This window comes from Pecten maximus, chromosome 19, assembly GCF_902652985.1.
Source record: "Pecten maximus chromosome 19, xPecMax1.1, whole genome shotgun sequence".
Lineage (NCBI taxonomy): Eukaryota > Metazoa > Mollusca > Bivalvia > Pectinida > Pectinidae > Pecten > Pecten maximus.
The window spans coordinates 20,470,585-20,494,483 of NC_047033.1; the positions used below are offsets into that span (position 1 = coordinate 20,470,585).

A 23,899-nucleotide genomic window follows, 5' to 3' on the forward strand; every position below is an offset into this window, starting at 1 on the left:
ATACTAAATTCAACTTGTGCAAATGCTAGAGTTGATAATGAAATAATGTTACAGTGTACTTGTTAAACAATATATATATAGAAGCAGGTGTCTTAATGATTCTCTTCTTTTAGGAGCCCTGGTTCATACAATCAGGGATAATTGCCAAACACAGAAATATATATCAAGAAGAAAAGGTCTGACTGAAAAAAATGACAGATCTAGAGAATGGGACAAATACATTGGTTTACTTGAACTAGCCATTTGACTTAACTTATAATTGAAATACCATAATATCCTAATCTTCCCATATACATGTACTTGATAGTTAACTTGAAACAGATACAAGTTACATGTAGCTTTACATTATATATAATTTATGTATATTTTACTAGTGCTACCCCCCCCCCCCCCCCCCCCGCCTCCACACACACACCACCTCCCCCTTTCTTTGCTCTCCTTATTTCTCCTTCACATGTACGTGTTTATACTAGAGTTATGTATGATGGTATATGCATGTTTTCTGTGTTCTATCTAAAAGGTTCATCTTTTCATTATCAGAAGATAAGAAGAATTAAATATTACCGATAATAGAATTACCTCTCACTACAGGAAGAGGAAAGCAATAGGGTAAGGTGAGGCAAACTCGTCAGCCAATACATTGTCTGGAATCTATACTGTAGTTGAGAGGTAAATTGTATGTCCATTCTAAACGTTACAGTAATATATAGACTATTCCATGTATCTCTAGGACATGAGTGCTCGGTTTGTCGAATGGATCCCCTCCTCCGTGAGGGCGGCATGTTGTGTTTTCTTCTCTATTTCTTTAAAAAATAAAATCATTGAACCTAAAAAAAAAAAAATGCAACTTTGATAACCATAACATGTCACATACATGATTTAGGACTATAAGATATTAATACATCCTGAGTAAGGAATTCAACATTAAAAAATGATGACTAAATAAATACATGTACAGTCAAACTTGTCTATTACATTTATTAAATGAAGAAGCCCAACTTTTATAGACAAAGGAACTCAAGATGAAAAATAATGCCGAATCTTACATTGGGGATCCAACAAAGTGACAATATAGACAGGCATTTTGTTCAGAATAGTTTTGATTTTGTCTGATTGTGAACTATGACTAGATACTGAATACATTGTTTAATAGTATTACGGACTAAGCTAAATATTTTATTTATATAACTGTCTCCAAATCTCTGTAGCTATTGATAATTCCATATCAACAGTTTTGTCGTTGTTGAATTGTTTTCTGTCGTGTAAAGTCAATGTTACTGCTTTACTTGATTAAACGAATACAGATATACGTTGGTTATTTTCGATAAATAATTCTTATCTTCTTTGTCCCCTATACAAAATACCAATGTTCATTGACTCTGTAACAAATGACAAACCCCTCCTATGGCTTGTCCTGATTTATGATTCTAGGATTTGGTTTAATAATGCTCACACGAGAACAATTTCCAAAGATGATCAAGGATTATGGTTAAAACCAGGAAGACATTAAAACTTCAAAATTACCGAAGTATTGATCCTACGAGAATGGTCCTATTACGTGACTTGCTGATAATGATTTCTTACATAAAGATCAATACTAGGCATTGGATATAAGGACAAGCTCGAAGTCAGTCTGTTCTTCATATCTTATCGAATACGCATGCTGATGGGTGAAATGTTGTTTGGTCTGAAAGACATAGCCATATAATGACCATCCCCGCTGATGTGTATAATTTTGTCAGATTATGCGCCGATATTTTCAGTCAGTGACACACAGAACTATATAATTGACTACGCCCGCCATTTTATGCAAATTGCTAGGTTCCTGTATTGGAGTTTCAGTCGTCTGTGAAACAAAGATATATATTTGACTACATCCGCTGGAGTTATATTGTTAGATTCGTGCACCGAGATTTTCAGCTTGGGATAAAAACAATCTGCATATATGATTACACTCACTGGTCGGTGTAATCTTATATCATGTAGCCCTACAGATGCTGCTTTGTAGGACTTAGCATGACAAGGAACCGGTACTCGGTATGTGATTAAAGTGACAATCATGCTGTATTGAATTGTACCCGACATATACCCCATATTTTAATGACATGCGTATTTCAGCTTAACCTTCTATTTGATGCATGTGTTGTTTATAAATAATTTAGATATTTTTAGACCTATATTACAGAAATAACATATCAGCATCATTTCTTATATTGGTTAAGTAATGTAATGATACGATGGAAAGATATTACAAAATTAATTAATTTACATACAAAGAGATACTTGTGTAAAAATGAAGAAATATTACATTGAAGTATTGACGTCGTGATCGCATTTGAAAATATTCTGTTTACTATTTGGAACACCTAGTCTGGTATCCATACGAATGTATATATTTTTGTGCGTGTTGTGTCTGTGTTTTGCGATTTTTAGTTAGAATTACGGTTTCCGATTAATTTTGATATTTTCTTTTTCTTTTTTAATATACATTAATGATTTGATTATGAGACTGTGACACATATATTTTGATTATGTTATTCATTTATATATATATTGGTACCAATGTGTTTGATCTATACTATGAATGAGCAGACATTATGAAACTTTCAAATGTGATGATTCGATGTGATGCGACAAATTACGTCGCAAGTAATTTGTATTTAAGCGCATGAACAAATTTCACAAAGCTTTTAACTGGTCCAACCATTGTGTACGATATAGATTATTGCCATAACCTCCACCAATTTTAGGGTAAAACTCGAATAGCTCTAAATCAATACTATCATTTAGGAAAAAACATAATTCGGCCGTTTAATATTTGTATCCGTGATGGCAGTGACGAAATGTGCGGAAACATAGAATTATTTTACAAATGGATCAATATAAACCGGCAAACGAACTAGTCATTTAGCTTGATGAGTTCAATTTTCCTGGTATATTGACAATTTGACAGCTGAATATTTGTATGAATCTGTAGTTATTATCAATGAATGAATTTAATTAATTATTCGATCAATAATGTGACACATATGTAGTACTGGTAAGAAACGTATCAGTGATGTGAGGTTTGGAACCACGTTACAAGAGTAGAGGCCATGCATAATGATAAAAAAACCCGTGATGTACATAGACTTTAAAGCTTCCTAGTTCATGCTGCACGAACTAGGAGGCTTTAAAGTCTACTACTTACAATGTTATCAGCAATGTCTAGGGCTTTTCTGTATCAACATAGCCTTCCTTTATCTGAACTGAAACCCGCTGGGAAATTCCCATACGTTTGGCAGCAGTGATTAGACTATAACTTGATCTCACATGGGTATGAAAGAAAGGTTAATCGCAATACATGCTTATCAGACATTAATTTCGTTTTCATACAATGGTAAATTTCTCTGATGAATACTTCAACGAAGTTTAGTATTAGTATTAGGAATATTGGTCAGAAAAGGGCCGGAACAAATATAATTACACTAGTATGAAAAGGTATTCGATTAGATTTGGATTTTGGTTTGTTTTTGCTTAACGTCCTATTAACAGCCAGGGTCATTTAAAGGACGTACCAGGTTTTGGAGGTGGGGAAAAGCCGGAGTACACGGAGAAAAACCACCGGCCTACGGTCAGTACCTCGCAACTGTCCCACGTAGGTTTCGAACTCGCAACCCAGAGGTGGAGGGCTAGTGTTAAAGTGTCGGTACACCTTAACCACTCGGCCACCGCGGCCCTATTTCGATCAGAATCTCAGGGCCAGTATAAATATGTATCTTCTACGTACAATTAATTATCTTGTACGTATATCTTAGTATTCTATTTGTACAGTTTGTTATATTGTACGTTGAGGGTTATCTAACCATTTTTACGCTTAGTCTAAAATATCGATATTTATTTGGTTGAATTTTAAGTGAAGCAAAATCTCACAAAAACAGTAATTTGATGAAACTCTCAACGACTTTTTTTATTAACAATCTGGTTAGGAAGGTAATATGTACATGTCGAATCAATTCTTATAGTTTCCAAATGACCTTGACTTATATTCAAGGACACTTGGGTCAACGTTATCAAATAAGCTCAAAATATCATTTTAGGTTTCCAGAAAGGCCTAGAAGCAGGATGTTAAATACCTCATACAATTTGTCCTGAAACCAAAAAAATCTAGGTTTACAATACTTGATATGGAACACACTTGGAAGAAGCCTGATTATATGAGAACTCGATTTCAAGACGGTCATTTTACGGCTATTTTATATAGCTGACCAGTTTCAAAACTGAACATGTGCAACTAGATTTAAGGGGATACCAACATTTGAAGTTCTCGAAAGAACAATTTAGGAACCTATAAGAAATATTGGTATAAGTTCGAAATGACATCTTGTCGTCCAATCTTTTCATGCGCAGTTACGGACTAAATGATAACGTTTTTAAGATGAAAAGAGAAAACAAGACTTACAATTGACTTACGGACGGACAGCCGGACGACGGACTATGGATAGCGATTTGACAAGCACGTTTCACCAGATATTTTTCGGTTGGTCAGATTAAACAACAAAATATTTCATTATCGTCATAGAACAACGGTGTTCTCACATCGACATCTCCACACAGGGGAGTAGGAGGCATGCTTGATTGTTTCAATGCCATAGACGCCGGTACCATTCCCAGTAATCCATTGTGAAGTGTATGTGATATCTTTGTATCATTACATACATACTAAATACATACATACATACTTGCATGCATGCATGCATGCATGCATACATACATACATACATACATACATACATGCATACATACAAGCAAATATCCATATCATCAGAACGAAATCGAAACTCGATGAGAAAACATCACAGTTATGTAGTTCACTTTTCAAACCCTATGTCGACATCCTTATATAAATGACAAACAGAATGACGAGATAGCAATAAAAAAAACACGGGGTTTCTTGAAATAGGGATAGCGTATTTGACAACTATATATTAACATGAGGGGTAGTGGTGTTTGTTTTAGATAACGGATTTGAATAGCTTTATACATGCAAGCCAGTGTCGAGACAGGGATCGGCTGGAGTTCACAGTGCGTAGATTTTCACCTCTTTTAATAAAAAAAAACCAACAACCTTACTCTTGCACGTTTTGTGCACTATAGAGAAATCTTATGATAGTAAAGTTATGATATAATATTTAATATAAAAGGATTACATATTAATAAAAAAAAAAGACTATCGTATGAACTCGATAAATAGGATTGCATAAACATTTTTGATCAAATAGAACACAAACAATAATTTGATCAAGTTGAACACATGATATTGGTAATTCATTTTTCAAGATTTTTTAAACTAATTTAATCTTACATTGATAGGTTCTGATAGAATATGTGGATGTTTTACAAGAGCTTGCATCTTATACGTCCTTATGGCGAAGGAAGAGTTTAGTCCTCTTTACTTAATAGAAATAACCCTTTAAGATGCTGATTTCCATGGTGACATCAACTCCCAAAAGGATTTGGTAATAAAGGAGGGATAATACTATGTTATATTTTAGAATATATTACACAAACATCGATATAAACAACTCAAATCATCCTGAAACTGCAATGAAGGAATTTATTTTTATTTTTGCGAACATACATATACAAGCCGTTTTTTGGTTTTTGTTTTGTTTATGATTTATTTTTTTTATTTTTTTTTTCGATTTTTAGGTTTGGGATTTTTCATTGACACTTGGAACCAAAGATATATATGATATCATACGTATTCGAATTATAGCTGGCGGCCATAAAATGTCCACCCACCCACATACAAATGTAGGGTGATGCCCTAATATTGCTGTTCTCAAGTAGGCAAATAGTAATAAAATCCATATCGCCATTATAATAAAATAAGAGATCTAGTCATAAAGGTTGATAAGATGATTTTACCGTATAAGAAGAAAGTGTCTAAACGGATAAGATGTATAGTACTCTGAAATATTTACATCCCGGGTGTATCTGAGTAGTAGGTTAGCGCTTTCATGTTCACACATAGCCCGTGCGTCATACGACTATCATACGTCAGGATCACATATCATATTCTATAACGAAGAATGAAACAATTAATCGTCTCTTAATACATACATAGTTACTAATATTCGCGAGGGATTCACTTTTGCTGAAGTCGCGGCCATTAAAGACAGCGCGAACATAAATACCCCGGTAACATTAACACGTTGTGTTTGGATAACACACTACATAAACCGCTTATGAAACCAGACCTTGGTATCATAATATCTGAATGTGCCCGAAACACAACAAAATATGCCAGAAGCTACTATTATGTTTGGACCCTTAGGTGAACTCAGGTTCGCTTGGTGCTCGGGGAGTACCCTACATAAATATATTCACTTAAATCTATAGCATTGATAATTTCAAATTCCCTACAAGACGTGGCTGCGCGAATTCATCCCTAGCTATCTTGATTCGACTTAAGCAACGCCGAAATATTAGTTCCATGACATTTTATTTTGCTTGCTTTTTTAATGTCTCTGCAGTACTATTCATAATTTTCTTATCTTTTTTTCTTACGTCTTAATGGTCATCGATAAAGGGAGGCATTTCAGTCAAATGCTCCTATATCATCCTTTAAGGCAACTGGTTATATTAGCAATGACCTTTTTAAGACAAATTTCTAAACTGGTGATTTTAAGGGCCTTGTTCAGAAATATGCATCTTTTACCCCAAACTCAACGGATAAACATTTTCTTCTAAAACAGTCTTCCTGCCAGGTCTAGAGTTCTAAGAAGTATCTAATAAGAGTATTTTATGATGTTTGAAATACCTCCTTATATTCTATAATTGTGTGATATTATTCACAACCGACTTTTGTGTTTCAAGGTAACATAAAATCAGTGTTTATACATATTATAAAGTCAAATCTTGTCAAACCAATGCTCCTATTGTGTGCCCTATACACTTGTGAGCAAAACGACATGACTGTTTTGTGCAATTTATGCGAAACAAATCAGCTAAGTATGTCCCCTGAAACATGCATTTTCTCATGTTTTGTGGTAATTTATAAACAACTTAACAAATTGAATATCAACAGCAAAGCCCTCAGTTTGACATGATACATATCAAAAGTGTATCAAGTTACTGCTGATAAATTGCCCCTAGTAAGGATTTTTTGTACAAAATATAACTGTTTTAACTGGATTTACTGTTTAGATGCCCTTTATCATTTAGAGTCTGGATATTTTGGTCTAGTAATTAATATCCGGTGTTTTCTATGTTGATATTATAATTTGGCTGAAAAGATCATAACGTTGAATAGTCCCTGGAATATCATATGAATCTTTAAGGTAGCTTTAGTTTATCGAACACTACAAACCGGGGGATGTGATAGGGTAAAACGATAAGGAATTGTTAAAATGAGCTTTGCCCTCCAAATGCATGCACTGCTGAATGTTTATGTTATACACATGTTTATTGATACCTACGGTTTTATGTTACGGCTCTTTGTAGACTTGAACTACAAAATTGTTGAAATGAGCTTCCCTCCAAAATTCTTGTATTGCTGAATGTTTATGTAATATTTATCTATGGTTTTATGTTATGGCTGTATGTTGAAAACAAATTAAGTATCCTATCAGATATTATATGCAGACTTTCACAAACAGTAATCTCGTTTTCTTTTAGTTAAATCCTTCTGGAAAATTCTTCCCGGTTCTGGCCACGCAAATGCCAGAAACCGTACAAATGTCCGGCATGACGAACGGCCATGTCAACGCTGCATACGTCCCAGATGAAGACGCGGATTCCGAAGACTCCGAAGCATCTTCACATGAAATAGTGGATGAGGTTTTCGATTCTGATCGTGAAACGGAACCGAAAGTATGCTTCCCACCTGAAGTCGGAAATGGAGACATGTCTCGTAAACAATCTACAAAAGAGTAAGTAAAATACCTGTACATTGTTTATCGTTATCAAAACATAGATTTCGAAAGGAAATATACATTTCATAGTATCTTTCAAGCATACAATTAACTTTAAACGTAAATGATTACGTCAGAAGTGAAGGATTATGTAAAGACAAACTTGATAGGCAAATTACTTTCCTAAATAAATGTCAAGTAAAAGTTTCCCTCAAAATTGCTATTCTTGTCATCAATGATAATCGTAATATTAACAATAAAGAAAAAAGAGGGGTCTCTTTTATTTAACATTGATAGGTACGTTTAATTCACAAATTCATTTGTTCGATAAAGTATAATTTGTTAAAACTAACTTGTTTTAATATAAAAAAAAAATTTAAAAAAAAAGAAAAAAAAAGAAGAAAAATATGGATTTTTGTCCACAATTTATCAACGGATTAAAGCAGTATTGTCATATATCGTGAATTAAATGTAGATATCTCTATTTCTGAGAAAATGAACTTTTTCTTAAAATATCAAATTAGAGTGTTTTTTGTGATAATAGCAAAAAAGAGAATAATTTACGATGTGGCCAAATTGATGCCTTTTGATAGTGAAACATTTTTTCTGTATTAAATGTCAAACGGGTTAACTTTTAAAATATCAAATTAGAGTGTTTAGTAATATTCTCTTTTCAAGAAGAGAACGTTTTTTCGAGGTGGCAAAAATGATGCCTTTGGAACAAAAATATTTTTGGAAGGATATATTTCGAAAATATTTACAAATTAATGTTTTTTGTGATAATAGCTTTTCAAAAAGAGAATAATTTACGATGTGGCCAAACTGATACTTTTGGATAGAAAAGAATATTTTTGGAATGTTCATCCAAACCGGTCCTTTTTATGGTATTCTATTTCCAGGAAAAGCATGTTTTGGGATGTGTTCCGAACTGGTTCAGACGACAACGTGTCGAGTTCAGAGATAGACTGCTGGAATAAATGCACTGTCATCGCCCGTATCATCGTCCTCATCATCATGTTCGTAATCGTGCTGATATTCTCAGTTTTGTCTAAACTCACTTTCGTCATGATGACCTCAAACATGTTTCCACCAGCCGATAATTCGAAAAGTGCCGCGCATAAAACTTTTAACGGAAAATTGACATACCACAATGGTGGAACAATGAATGTTACGTGGATATGGGCTTTTAATATGGTACTGTCGGCGCCATACTTCTTTACATTTTGTAAGTACCTCTGGAGATTATGTTTCAAGAAGACAGGAAAACTACAATGGCGTCCTTTTCTCGCCGTGAGTATACATCATTTTGTGGTGATGATTTGAAAATTCTTTGAATTTGGCGATTTTCATAATCACTCCTATGAGATATATGGTTGTTCTCGAATAAATAAAAAGATAAATAAATCAGATGAAATACATGATATAACAAATTCACCAACAACATGATGATTTTGCCTAATGATGATTCTTTTTTTAATAACAATTATAAATGATTTGATTTTAGCGACCCGAACCGAATGTATGCAAGTAGTACACATCTTAGTTTATTGCCAATGTTATATTTGATACAGTATGTGGATCAGGATATTGTATGCTTTCCAAACGTATAACAACATTTTATACAATTTCTTGCAGTCGATGGTAACAGAGACGCTGCACACTATTGGCCTTTCCTTCTTCGTGTTTCTTGTTCTGCCCAGTTTTGAACCAATAGCGGCGTGCCTTTTATGCATGAACATCGCATTGATACCAGGAATACTAAAGATTTTCTATCCAGCAAGAACTGTTAAAAAGGTGGAGCCAAGTAAATCAGTTAGATTTGCGCGGTTGATGAACTTCATAGCTTGTGTCTTACAGATTGCCAGTCTGGCTTTTTGGATTCTGTATGTATATAACGACCCAATAAAACCCTCTGGGGATCTTTATCTCATCATAGCGATGGTTGTCTCCCCTATATTCATATCTGTGAACTACTGGGAAAACTACGTTCGCAAAGGTGACAAAGACTCCTCAGGCCTGCCATATCTCAAAAGAATGATCACACGGGGAAGAACGAAAATCGGACTGCTTACCATGCTATGGAAACTTGTACTGACCTACAGTGTCATGCCCGCTCTATTGTTCGGCGCCAACTGCAATTCATCGACATCCTGCATTGACTCCGTTTTCTACCACTTTGAAGATAATGTTACACCACACATGAACACGCCTATAGGTGATGATATAATCATGCAGGATAACAGAGAAGATTGTTGGTATTTGCCATTACTGATGGCAGTTACGAACATCCTTTCCGACATTATCTGTTTCAAAGTGGCGAAGGCAGCTTGCAAAATATTGGCTCACAAAGTTGGATATGCACTTCCGATCGCGTTATCGACACCGGTCACGATTGCGTTACTGTTTGGCAGTTACTCCAGTACCACAGTGTCCACCTTGGCTTCCTGTAAGATTCCCTTCCCAACCTGGGATGGTGACGCCAGTAACGTTGTTGATGAATTCGACTTCTTCAAGTATGCTGTTATCGCAGGAATTCTAGCTTACATGTCACTTCTTCTCATAACAAATCACGTGTGGTCACCGGGCAAGGAGAGGCTCGCCGCCACCGAAAAGTAAGAACAGCATACACATTGTGGTGATCATTGTTATCTTAATCAATGTTGCTGATACTGCAGATTTAACGCAACTCAGAACATTTTCTTTCTTCATGAATATTTCTTGAATTTTCCTTTAGATAGCCAGCATCTTAATTTAAAGTTAAAAGATAATCAATTGCATCCTATCGCATTTTTTTTTCTCCGCCTACAGATTTGTTGTTAATTTTTGAACTTTAATATACCATTTCAGAACACGGTTATCATCTTTGTATTTATCGACGATGATAACATTTATTTCTATACTGTATCAGCGAACAAACATATTCTAACGCTTGCATCAATTCACCAAAGGCATAAATGTCATACATATCACACACAAAATAGAAAAAAAGATAATACAATATTATAATAATAAAATAAAAGTACAATATACACATTGTACATAGCATTACGCTATCAATTTAGAAAAAAAGATTCTACAGACAACGCAACTAAGAACATTTTAGTCGCATATCCATGTCAGGTCATTTTAGATAAAACAGTATCATATTATAGAAACCGTTAACAATGTTCTTTTGTTGAATTTTTGTTCTTTAGACCATCGTTGTTTTAATGCTGTTCGATATATGGTAAACGTTACTTAATCATAATACTTTCAATTAAGGTTAAAGGATTATCATAATGCGTCGTCTACGTCTTTAGATAGACGGTATGTCATGGACCTCGAGGGGAGCTACTATGCACCGTTACGAACATAAACACATGACAAACACTGTTGTTTGACTATTCTGATTATGTACATCACAATGTTTTCCTGTTTTAATGTACAGGATCTTTGTTAAACCTCTGTATTGTGGAGCCCTTCTCGACCAATCAATGCTACTCAACAGACGGCGAGTAGACGACGAGTTCAAGTCAGCCAATGAGAAGGTATGGTTTCTCACGTGATCTCTATCCGTGTTCGTTATTAGACAGGCAAGATCACGTGATATGACGCGTTATACCCCGTTAGTATTCAAGTTGACATACCGTGTTTAATACATAAAATGACGTCTGCAATTTATACATTTCCATTACGCGATCGGTTTGTTCACTTAGTTTATTATAAATGTTAAATACCGTTAAGTTACTGCAGTTGAGACATATCATTCAAACTGTGAATGTAGAACTTCTATATCTCTTATAGTTTTTCACAACATTTTCATCCTTGGCAATTAAATTTAAATTTTAATACATCCCAGAAGGTTCTGGCGCTTAAGGCTTCTTCGCTGTGTATAACTTTCGCAAATGCTTTACTACTTTTTTGGTTATTTTAAAAACAGTAAGTTTACGCGGATTTTGATATTGTATAATAATACAAAATGATGAAACAGTTTCCAAAATTCGTATTTATAGTTTCACTTATTTATTTTAAGCTGACCAGAGGTTAACTAGTGGTTAGACACCTTTAGGTTTTAGAGAAAAAAACCTATGCTTAACAATATGTTTCCTTGTAGATGATTCTCTCGAATATGATCAAATCACTTATTAATATTATTGAGTTAGATTAGAGCCTGTTCATACAAAGTAATGCATAAAAAGGCATATTTATGGAACCAAAAGCAATCAATGTTGGGAATATCGAATCTGATTACATGTATGTGATTGCCTTACTGACAGAAGGTCAAGGTGGATATCCCTATCCCGGACATACCGACTGACCGGCAAACAGATATCGGGGAAGAATGGTCCTTCCTGCGCAAAGACGACACTCCTTTCCTCTATCTTTGCGCAACCATGTGGCACGAGACAGAAGTCGAAATGACACAAATTCTCAAGTCCTTGTTCAGGTAAAATACATGTAGTTGTCCCCCATTGGACTAGAATTCACGCTACTTTATTTTGCGATTTAATGGGAATGTATACCCGAACAAACATAGCACGTAAGAAAAAAAATCAGCAAAAAATACTAAAACGTAATGATGTCACTACGAAATCACGTCAATAGAATATTGACTACAGTGAGTGTGACGAAACCCGGCAATAGGCAGTCATGTATAAACCAGTAGATAACTAACTAACAATACGAAATCGTAAATAATAGTTTATGTACTTATGTATTGGAAGCTGTCAAAGAAGATACAAAAATGCATTTCCTATTTAAAGGGACACATACAATTTCACAAATGTCGAGATATTTTACGATGAAATATGATTGTTTTTTTTCCAAATGACTCGGGTGTGATTTTTAGTAATAATGTTTATTTTCAAATGGATAGGATAGAGAACAGTTACTAAACATAGATGTATTAACAATAACATCAATCAAAGTATATGTAAAACGTTACATTTGTTGCACCTGGTCTTCAGAAATTTTGATTATTCGTATACCACGAAACATTCAATATTTCAAACAGCATTCCACAGAGCACATGCACGTTATGTATAAGCACTATTGTTTTCAAATTGTTTTTTTTTGCGGCAAAAAATACGTCCATGATTTCCCCGACAAAATTCTTTTTAAATCAGTTTTCAAATTAAAATGTTTTGCTATTGTTAGACATGAAAAAAAACCTAGTGAACTACCAAATTCTTAGGAGTCATGGGAGGCGACTCGCATATCCTCTAACAACCATGAGTAACAATTCAATGATATAATTATCTAATTTTGTTTCCCACTTTCTGTAGAATGGATGATGATCAGTGTGCAAGACGCCATCTACAGATGTACCTCGGTATCCGAGACCCAGATTACTACGAATTCGAAGGTAAGGTCTTTTGTCTCTAACAGATGGTATAATACACTTTCTAAATACAAGTAGTGGATAATATGTTTTCTATGTAACACATAGACAATAAAACGCATGTCAAATTAATGAAATGTATGCCGCTTTGGATTCCAGCAGTGTTTCTTTCATTTGCTGAACGTTAGCATGGATAAAGTGTAAATTCCCCGGAAGACGGATGGCATTTACATGTGTACATATTTCTTGATATATTGTTTATATGGTACACATAAGGCCAAAGTAACATCAAATATACCAGGACAAGGAAGATACAGTTAACCATTCATACATACATACGATTCCTTGCAGGTCACATTTTCTTTGACGACGCGTTTGACAGTCATGACGAAGACGGGACCGAATACTTTGCCAATGAATTTGTTCAGTTATTGGTTAATGTTATGGACATAGCAGCGAGGTGAGTGGTTACATTATATCTTAAAATTCATTCATGCCCTTTCGGGCCCAATACTGTTGTCAGATAAGCCTATCAAATTCAGGTCTTGTTACAGCTTAATAAAACCAATGTTATTCTTTTTTTCATTTTTTTTGTGAACTCATTCATAACACATTTCATAATTTTAAAATGACATCACCAACTTCTAAGATTAAACGTATTGTAGTTATTAAGATGACTTCCTGACTGAAATTTTAAAATGGATTTCCTTTGTATTAAATGCATTATGAATTTATCTCAATGCCATAAGATTGATGAAACTCGACAATTCTATAGAATAGCATTACAAAACTCTACAACTTTTACCACGCAAATGAATCCCAGATATGATCCTTTATCGTGTACATTGTATATACGACTGCTTATCGACACTCGAGAAATGTGAAAGTCTCCTCAATATTTTTAGATTAATTAATTTGTTTGATTGATGTTTTTTTGTATAAAAAAGTTCATATTCAATTTCGGGGTTATGAATTAAAATAGTGATTAATGATATATAATTAAAACCTACAGTGCAGTCCATGGCAACGTGATACGTGTGCCACCCCCTACCAAGATCCCTACCCCTTACGGTGGACAGCTAATCTGGAGACTTCCTGGTGGCAACAAACTCATCGCTCATCTCAAAGACAAGGCCAAAATACGTCATAGGAAACGATGGAGCCAGGCGAGTGGTCACTTTATAATATCATAACGTAGAACTTGTACAGAGAAAAATTATATCTACTCAATTTCTATCATTTCGATATTTTTGTTTTAAAACAAGTTCAACTCGGATTGATTTGCTTTTTACTTGGCCTTTAGTACAAAGAAGAAAACGACTAAAAACAACCGAAAACCAAAACAAAAACATTTAGCACAACTTGATTTTAACTGGTATCTTCTTAAAAAGAGTCCCAAACAAGCTTCCTGAATACAGGGTCTAATCTCGTCTTAGGAAGTTTCGAATGGACGTTTTACTGGATGATCAGATACCTGGTCCTTGCTACAGATTACAAACGGCCGATTTTCACATGTTTACCAAACTTTTGAAGCAAAGCGTTTATAATTTTCAAAACGCATTGATTAGAACTTGTTCTATACTTTCAAGATAGATATTTTCAATGTTTTTTATGCTACACGCGTAAAATTGTAAAAATAGAAATCTGGGAATCTAATATCTTGTACATGATGTTTTCGGAAATATCCTTGTCATAACAATATGTTTATGTTGCTGCTGTGTAGGTGATGTACATGTACTACTTCCTGGGTCAACGCCTGATGAACATTCCAAATAAAAGTCGGCGACAGAAAGAGACGATAGCTAATAACACATTCCTACTGGCCCTGGATGGTGATGTCGACTTCCAGCCATCCGCGGTACAGCTGCTGGTCGATAGGATGAAGAAGAACCCGAAAGTTGGTGCAGCATGTGGCCGCATCCACCCGATAGGCTCAGGTTTGTACTATGCATATACTCGCTCTTATATTTTATGTATACACACGCTTGTTTTCTTCTGTGTTGGTTGTCCAATTTGATGTCATAGGTCCAAGTAAGCTATGACGATATGCTGTAAAATTAAAGCTCACTGATCATTGATTGTTTATGTATACAGTCTGGGAACTCAAATAAATCCTCATATTATGTGCGTGTGGAGAAATAACGGATTGAGTAACAGCTCCGAATACTTTCAGTCGACTTTTACCCGTATGTAGATTTATCAATGAAACAAAGATGATTGTATGGATTTGGTCTTAGCACAGGGGAGACAACTCTTTGATTTAACATTCTCAACACAACGATGACAACTTACTCATAACTATTCAGGATACCAAAGACTTGAAAAGTTATCGGCGAGTGTTACCCTTATTGTAGGTGTAGTAAAATCTTAGTGTTAGCTAAGGAGTCCAAGTAACAGTCTCCAATACATAACCTTACTCTTTGTTCTTTGAAACACTATGCAATAATTGTATGATTACACATCATTGCAAATTAAATAAAAGATACACCTTTAATGGTTGACCCGTGATTACATAATTACTGTGTACAGCGATGCATTATAATGATCATACCCACATGTAACGAAGTTGTGTATTTTATTTCCTTACCCCCATACAGGTCCCATGGTATGGTACCAGAAGTTTGAGTACGCTATCAGCCATTGGCTTCAGAAGGCTGCCGAACACATGTTGGGTTGTGTGCTTTGTAGTCCTGGCTGTTTCAGTCTGTTTCGGGGTAAGGCTCTCATGGACGACAACGTCATGAAGAGATATACTACACTCCCAACAGAACCGGCTCATTATGTCCAGTATGATCAAGGTAAGTACAATCACTCAAAATAGAACTGTTACATTTTCTTCCGCTTCAGGACTTTATGTTTTAAAGATGACTTTCTGCACTTGGCACATATATATAACGATATTATGATCAGTTATAAATAAACGACAGATTTAAGGGGTAACCAACCTCAATTCACAACGATTCAAACAAATAATTTAACCAATATGCCCTCTAGAATAAAAGAATGAAGCTTCATGTTGGAGCTAGTTCTAACATATCAATTCCTTCATCACGACTGATTTCTTCATCTCTTTAAGGCGAAGACCGGTGGCTATGCACATTACTTATACAGCAAGGTTACCGTGTAGAATATGTTGCGGCCTCAGACGCATTGACCTATGCCCCGGAAGGATTTTACGAATTCTACAACCAGAGAAGAAGATGGACACCGTCTACCATGGCCAATATTATGGATCTTCTAATGGACTGGAAAAACGTCACACGTAAGAACGAAGACATATCCATGCTCTACATCTTCTACCAGATGTTTCTGATGGTGTCCTCTATTTTGACCCCGGGAACAATTTTCTTGATGATACTGGGCGCCATCACAACTGGCTTCCCGACAATCAATGTCTGGACTGCGTTTGGAATAAACCTGGCGCCCGTCATATTGATGGTGATTCTGTGTTTCGTAGCGTCATCACAAACCCAGGTAAATCACTATGTTTTGTGCCATTATACTGTAAACGTGGTTATTTTTGCAGGGGATTAATTTCACGATTTCGACATGTAAACTTCATGCGTTGGGGAAATTTTCGCGATCAATCCACCTTCGTTTGTAGTTCGAGATTACGTAAATTTTCTACCTCGCGTGGATTTCCACGTTTACAGTACTAGAGAAGTGATAACACTTCTGTACCTCCAATGAAGTTTCCTTTATCATGGAGGTATGGTGTTAATTTCTAACTCACAATGTATATCAAGATCTTGTGACACCGATTGTGTTAAAATGATTAAGTAAGGAACAGAGCCACTATGAAGTTATAGTCAGAGTGATGAAGGAATGGTATATGTGCATTCCATTCCAAGCGTTATTACCTAATTTTATTTTAAAGCATCCCATATACATGTTTAAACTTTTCCATCTCATACTAAGAATATCAGTATAACATTGTCTATTCGAAGTGGTTCATACAGAATTGATCTTTTCATTTCAATTCTGAGATAAACGTGATATCGTTTATTGATGACGTCATGGCAATGCATACATTTTTAAAATAAAAATGTTCAGCGATACATACACAAACAATTATTTTTACTTCTAAGAGCGCACAAGTTTCTTCTTTTGTACGCAATATATATATGGCGTGTGTTTGTTCCAGTTGGCGTACTCGGCAATCTTATCAACAGTGTACTCCTTACTCATGATGATAGTGTTTATCGGTTTACTAAAAGAAGCCGCTGAGGCCGGATTCTGTTCTGTCACGACTGTCTTCCTTCTGTTTGTGGCTGGTGTCTTCGTTCTGGCTGCATGTCTTCACCCACAAGTAAGAAAGTTTCATTTATGGTTGGATCGGCAATATATGTGAACTTAAAATCTATAAGCATACATTATACGAAAGAAAAATCAAAGTTTATCCTCGAGAATTATTGTCTAAAATTGATATGCTTCTTGCAGGTTTTAAACAAAAGTATCAATTGAAATATTATGATAGGAGTTGGTATCAAATAGCAAGATCTGTATACCAATGAGATCCAAATGTCATTATAATGTATGTTATTAATACTATCTTAATACTTTAATACAGAAATGATATTTTTCCTAAATAGTCGCTGATGAAATAAAATTATAGTATGCTTCCTTACCCAAACATCTTTTACATTTATCTTGTTCTATTTCAGTAGTATTTCTGGATGTGTAGCCTCTAACTCAGGAAATGTTTTTGTTAAATTTTGTTAATGATGTTCATTTCTTTCAAGGAGTTTTTCTGTGTCTTACACGGGTTTCTCTACTTCCTGTCCATCCCTTCGATGTCTATGCTGCTCATGATCTACTCTCTTGGAAACCTCCACGTGGTTTCCTGGGGAACACGGGAATCCAAGCAACCAACCACGGCTCCGAAACCCGCGGAACAAAAAAAGGACGAGGGCAGGTTAGGTCAAGTGAAGGACTGGATCAATAAGCAAATGCCTGCAAGCGGTTCAGCAGCAAACCCTTCCTCGGAATATGCCTTCTCGTTCGGGAATTTATTTAGGTAAATCTTTACTATTTTTATCACGAAGTTTACATGTGCATGGCATGCATAGGTAAGCATAATTGAATATTTCACTGCATTGGATAACACACATACTGTGTCTCAAGCCGAAAGTGGTTCTTCTGATTATAAACATGGCAATGTAACAATTGTGCCTCAGGATTTGAGATCGCCCTTCCCAGATCACATGAGGATTGAATATTAATGATGTTTTACTCGGTTGGTCCGCTAACTTGTGTAATATTAGCGTTATATAAATACAACATTCTGTTAATCCAATTCAATTGTCAAGATGACATCATAGAATCGTTATTGTGACGTCATAAGTTGTTTAAATGGGGAAAACAGCCGGTATAGATCCAGGGTTGAGACAACATAATGTCATATATGTAAAATAGAGAAGAGAAATGATATTCCTGTAATAATAAACAAAATGCCGAACGACGGAAAAATATGAGAATATACCTCGTAAACGACTAATTTGGAAATTTGACTTGAGGAAGGTCGAATTCATGTGCCAAAGACCACTTTACAACAGTTCTTGTTGTTGTAATTGTTGTTGTTGTTGTTATTGTTGTTGTTGTTATCTACAGGTGTTTTTGCTGTCCAACCAACGATCATAGTGAAGATGACAAGTTTAAACAAATTCTATTTCGTCTGGCCGAAATGGAAGAGCGCATTACAGACGTTACTCGCCACACTTCAAGGAATGCTTCTTCAAATTATTTACCAGAAGCTGAATCTATTGTACAAACTGAAACTCCATTTTCTCAAGCGACAGGGTTATTTGAAGGTGCAGGAGAACGTCGTAAGTATTTTAATCACATTTATATCAAAGATTTGTTTTAAGGTCTAACTCAGTTGACGCGTCAAGTACAGATTAATAACGAGAAACACTCACTGATGGCAATTTTGGCATCAAATCATTAATTTTAATATCGACATCAATAACGAAAATAACACAAATATGTTTAATGATTAAACAGTACAGATATGTGTCCTATAGTATCAATTGATATATATATATATATATATATATATTGGGTGACAATGTAAAAAATCTCAATTATTTCACTCAATTTGCAGAAAATCCCATGTTTGAACCGGTGGTGGTTCCGAAGAGGAATGACTTAGTTAATCCATACTGGTTAACAGACAAAACCCTTAAGAATGGAGCTGTTGATCGCATGGGCAAGGATGAAACAGAGTTTTGGAGAAACTTTATCGAAAAGTATCTCTATCCTCTCGAAAAAAACCCGGACGTTGAGAAGAAAATTGCGAATGATCTGATAGAGCTTAGAAACAAAACGTGTTTGGCGTTTCTTCTGATTAATGCTCTCTTCGTAACCATTGTCTTTGTTTTAACGATTGTCAATGCTGCAGACAGCAGTCTATCGATACCTCTGCCATGCACTAACACCAACGGCGATGACCAAGGCCAAGTCGAACCAATCAGCTTCGCGTTTACGGTCGTGTTTGGAATGTTGCTATTCGTTCAATTCATCTGTATGTTATTCCATAGACTGGCAACCCTACTACATATTTTGGCGGCGACTGAAATCAAAGCCAAGCGGCGTATCAGACAATCGTTACAAGGGGATGATCAGGACGAACGTTCTATCGGTGTCGATGAAGGTTTACAGCTTGTGCGCGACATGCAGTCAGCCGCTATTGAAGACGACACGCGATCCATCGTATCTGAATTTAGTACAACAAGTGAGCCCGAGGATGATGAAGTCACTATCGGAAAAACGAAAGGGAAACAACTTTGGAAAAAATTCGATCAAAGACGACGAGAACAACAGAAGAGCACGCTTGGTAAAAATTTTCTTCGGAACTTCCAGAAACTTCAGAATGTTATGGACGATGATGATAATATGAGCACAACAGGCGTAGCTGAAGGAACTGTAGAAGAAGATGCCACAAGGATGAACGATATCCAGAAGAAATTCTCTCGTTTTGGTCGTCCATCTTTGTTCACAATCACGAAAATGATCAGAAATTCCTCTAATCGTGATGAGATAAGACGGCGTGGAAGTATGGTAACTGCTAGGAATAGGTGGAAGACAGCAATCAAACAAAGTAAGTTGAAAGAGCTCATGGCTAAAGCCAGAGACAATGGAGGAAATACTGAGGGTAGTTCCGCCAATGGAGGGAACCGATTCTCGGCGTTGGTGAATGCCGCCGTTATGAAAAACAGAGAAAATGAGCAAAAAAACAAACCAGAAAATGATGTCATCAAAGAAGAAGAGGAGGAAGAAGATAAAACAGAATCTGACAAGCAAACAGATGCAGTAGTTCACTTCAATAGCAACATGGACACAGCACAAGGGGATACCCAGCCAGAACCCCCGACCTTTCATGGACAGTCGACTGGGCTGGAAAACGTAGATGTTCTGTTTTGAGGAAATGTAAAGATGTGCTGGACGCATTTGTATGTTTTGAACATGTATGTGTAAAACACAGTCAATACTGTAAATAGTTTCTGTAGCACCAAAGAGGCATACCTGCTTGTTTTTTTTTGTTTTTTTTTATGTAATGTATCTTTCATCAAAATTGTTCACATTTGCCTCTACTATGTGTAGTTACATTATTATTTTTATTCCGAATTTCAACGAAAAAGTAGTTTTTATCACCCCGTGAAATTACAAAATGAAAACTACCAAATAATATGTTTAAGGAAGTCCCAACTGTACGAAAGATCATATAGACAAACAATTGGATTAAAAAAGATCAAGTAGTCGTTTTTTAGATAACAGAAAGGAGAAAATTTCGACGAAAAACGGTGTTATTATAATTAATTTCTTGACATTTTTGACAGCGATGAGCATCCTTATATAATAATACACGGTTTTGTTGCAGGTAAACACGATTTTGCTCAATAAGCGAAGGATATTCCCAACTGTTTATGTCGATATAATAATTTCAGTTCCGGTCAATGCAAATAAAAACTAAACTCCGACCTGTCACATGGCACAGTCAGTTTGAAAGTTGTATTGTAGACGTATATTGACGTCCTAATGACTCCTAATCGATGTATCGTGGGGCGGTTTGGTTTAAAGGGGGAGGATATAAAAATTAAACATCATAATCCTACAAACTTTAGGCAATTTATTTTAATAACTCATAAAGCAGTTTTGCTCTGTTTCATACATTATTTGTAATTAAGAGGTTTCTATTTTTGTCAATGCTATTCGTTATAGTTTACTTTTCCGTTGGACTGTGTTTCTATAGAAACGATGTAAATATCTATATCAGGTTATACCTAATCTCAGACATGCAGGCTTGTTTTATGATTGATTTTGGATTAAGATTTTCAGCGAATTAACAAGTAATACCACAATCCGATAGACAGGAGGATTTCAGGTATTATTCCATTGTTGACTAGATTTTTCCACTGCGTCACATATTTCCATGTATATGATAGTGACTCTTCTTTTCAAATTACATTCGGTACATTTGTAGATTTGCAATGATATCCAATTATGTATATATGACTGTTTGATTAAGAATGTGGAGATGGCGCATTGGTATAAGATGCGGGTATTTTTGGCTAGGCAATGAAGTGACGTGAATATATCATATTCACTATGTGCTGTAAGCCTAAGGTTAAAGAGTTGAGTTTCCCATCGTTGCTGTACTCTGTTGAATATATAATTGTTTTCTTATATATAGATGTGTAAATTATTGTTCTTTTGTGATTATATAAAAAGGAAAGTAAATATTTCGTACCATTTTTATAAATAAATAGTAGGTGTATGTGTATCCCTCCTCCCCCCATATGATGGAATGTATAATGTAAATACTTTCTGTACAGTACTTAATGTACAGTAATTACATAATTGTTTTTGTGTCGCCAATCGGAATGTAATTAGCCTAGTAACATGTATATATAGGTATTATTGTCTACCCAACCAGAATGAAATTACCTGCAGTATGTAAAAAATATGTCCTGTTGATTCGGGATCCATGCTTTTTTGTTACTCATTAAACAAGCTGTGATATAATTATTCGTAATCAATTAATGTAACCGCATTTTTTTTTTTTTTTTTTTTTTTGCATTTTCAAACTTATCAGGTCAACGCACCAACATTTTTACTATATAATAAAATACAGAGAATATAATTAGCACAACCGTAATTAAGCAATGCTCCCAGCGCGGAAACATCTGTAACATATGTATCTATTGTAGTATTTAGTGAAATTTGTTTGATAGTAATGGGATCTATGACGTCATTGAGACTTTTGAGTTGGTCTTTATCTATCCTTCCTATTACCTATGTTTAGTTCGAAATATACTGCCCAGATAATCATAACCGGATTAGGATAAATTGCTAGATAACCTTTTGTAATGATTGTAATTGAAATGCAGAAAGTATTCAGCATTTTATAGAAAAAAAAGCATTTATCAGTCAGCTATAGCAGTACAAGCCATGGGTCAAACGTGGGAAATTTCTCTTTTTATATCTCAAAGATTGTTATCACCGATTCATAGATAAAAACATTATAAATATAAAATATAAAACAAAGTTAATGTTTTTTTCTTTGGCAGGACTTGTCATCGTATGTACAACGACGAGGGACAAGAATTTGTTGATAACAATAGAAATTTATCTTTTCATCACCTGTACCTTTGTAAGAAAATATTGTAATAATGAGTGTTTTCTGTTGTATTGAGCTATTTTGATGGATTGTTCAATACTGCATTGTATACAGATATCGTTCGTTCTATTGGAATCCCTACATTCAGTGGTAACAATCACTTTCAGTTTTACGAGGGATGCTACAAAATATATTACCTGATAAGGAAGGCAATCGGTTCATTTAAACGGTGTTTGACGTAACCTTTGTTTTGATTAGAAACGATAGACAATGTGTGCATTAATTATGTATTTTTTATTTCATCATTTAAGTTATTTGACTCTCTCTCTGTCTCTCTGTCTCTCTCTGTCTCTCTCTCTCTATTTTCATATATTACCTTATTATAATATCCCGTTTTACATGTATATTTTCGGGTTATATTATATGTGTTAAAGTTATGTTATTTCAAAAATAATGTATAGTTTATGTGTATGTTTGAAATGTTTTACCCTAGATGTTTTTATCAGATTATATTTGTAGAAATCATCTCTATATTTATTGAAATCAAACTGAGTGAATTCAACTTATATTTTTGTATTGAATGCGATGAAAATCAAAATTATCATTTTTTCTTCAATAATAATTAATTAAAATTGATAAACATCATCGAAATACTCTTCATTGTTTGTTCATATCAATTTTAATTTCACGTTACATTAAATGTTTTACATCAAAAAATGATATTGAGGACATCAAGATAAAATAAGTACGTAGAAGATATAGCGATGCTCAATGCGACGTGTTGAAATTAATTTAATCGTCACCATAAAAAAAACTCTGCTGTAGCTTCCACGCGAATTCATACAGATAAATAAAGTTTATCTTGTTTCCTTACAAATACTGTGGAGCTGGTAATATTTGATTTTTTACAGTAGAAATTTTCCAATTTGTGGTCGAGTGAAATTAGCCGCGAATAACACAGTATCCGATATCGGCTACAATGGAATCAGGTGTGAGATGAAACATGTTATTTCCAAACCATCTTTTTAAACTGGGCTCGATAAACATAATACGGATATGCTT

The 23,899-nt window shown here is 34.9% G+C and overlaps 1 protein-coding gene across 1 annotated transcript; it reads left to right on the top strand.

The window, feature by feature from the left end:
* Positions 1–7,668: 7,668 nt before the first annotated feature.
* LOC117318087 (chitin synthase chs-2-like) lies at positions 7,669–23,478 on the top strand. Its single transcript, XM_033873088.1, has 15 exons — positions 7,669–7,916; positions 8,798–9,188; positions 9,534–10,510; positions 11,326–11,425; positions 12,155–12,324; positions 13,163–13,242; positions 13,570–13,678; positions 14,231–14,384; positions 14,942–15,155; positions 15,816–16,016; positions 16,295–16,692; positions 17,363–17,527; positions 17,961–18,235; positions 18,829–19,043; positions 19,322–23,478. Exons 1-15 carry the CDS (start codon positions 7,705–7,707, stop codon positions 20,638–20,640), a joined length of 4,980 nt encoding a protein of 1,659 aa, XP_033728979.1. The 5' UTR covers positions 7,669–7,704; the 3' UTR covers positions 20,641–23,478.
* The last annotated feature ends 421 nt before the right edge of the window (positions 23,479–23,899 follow it).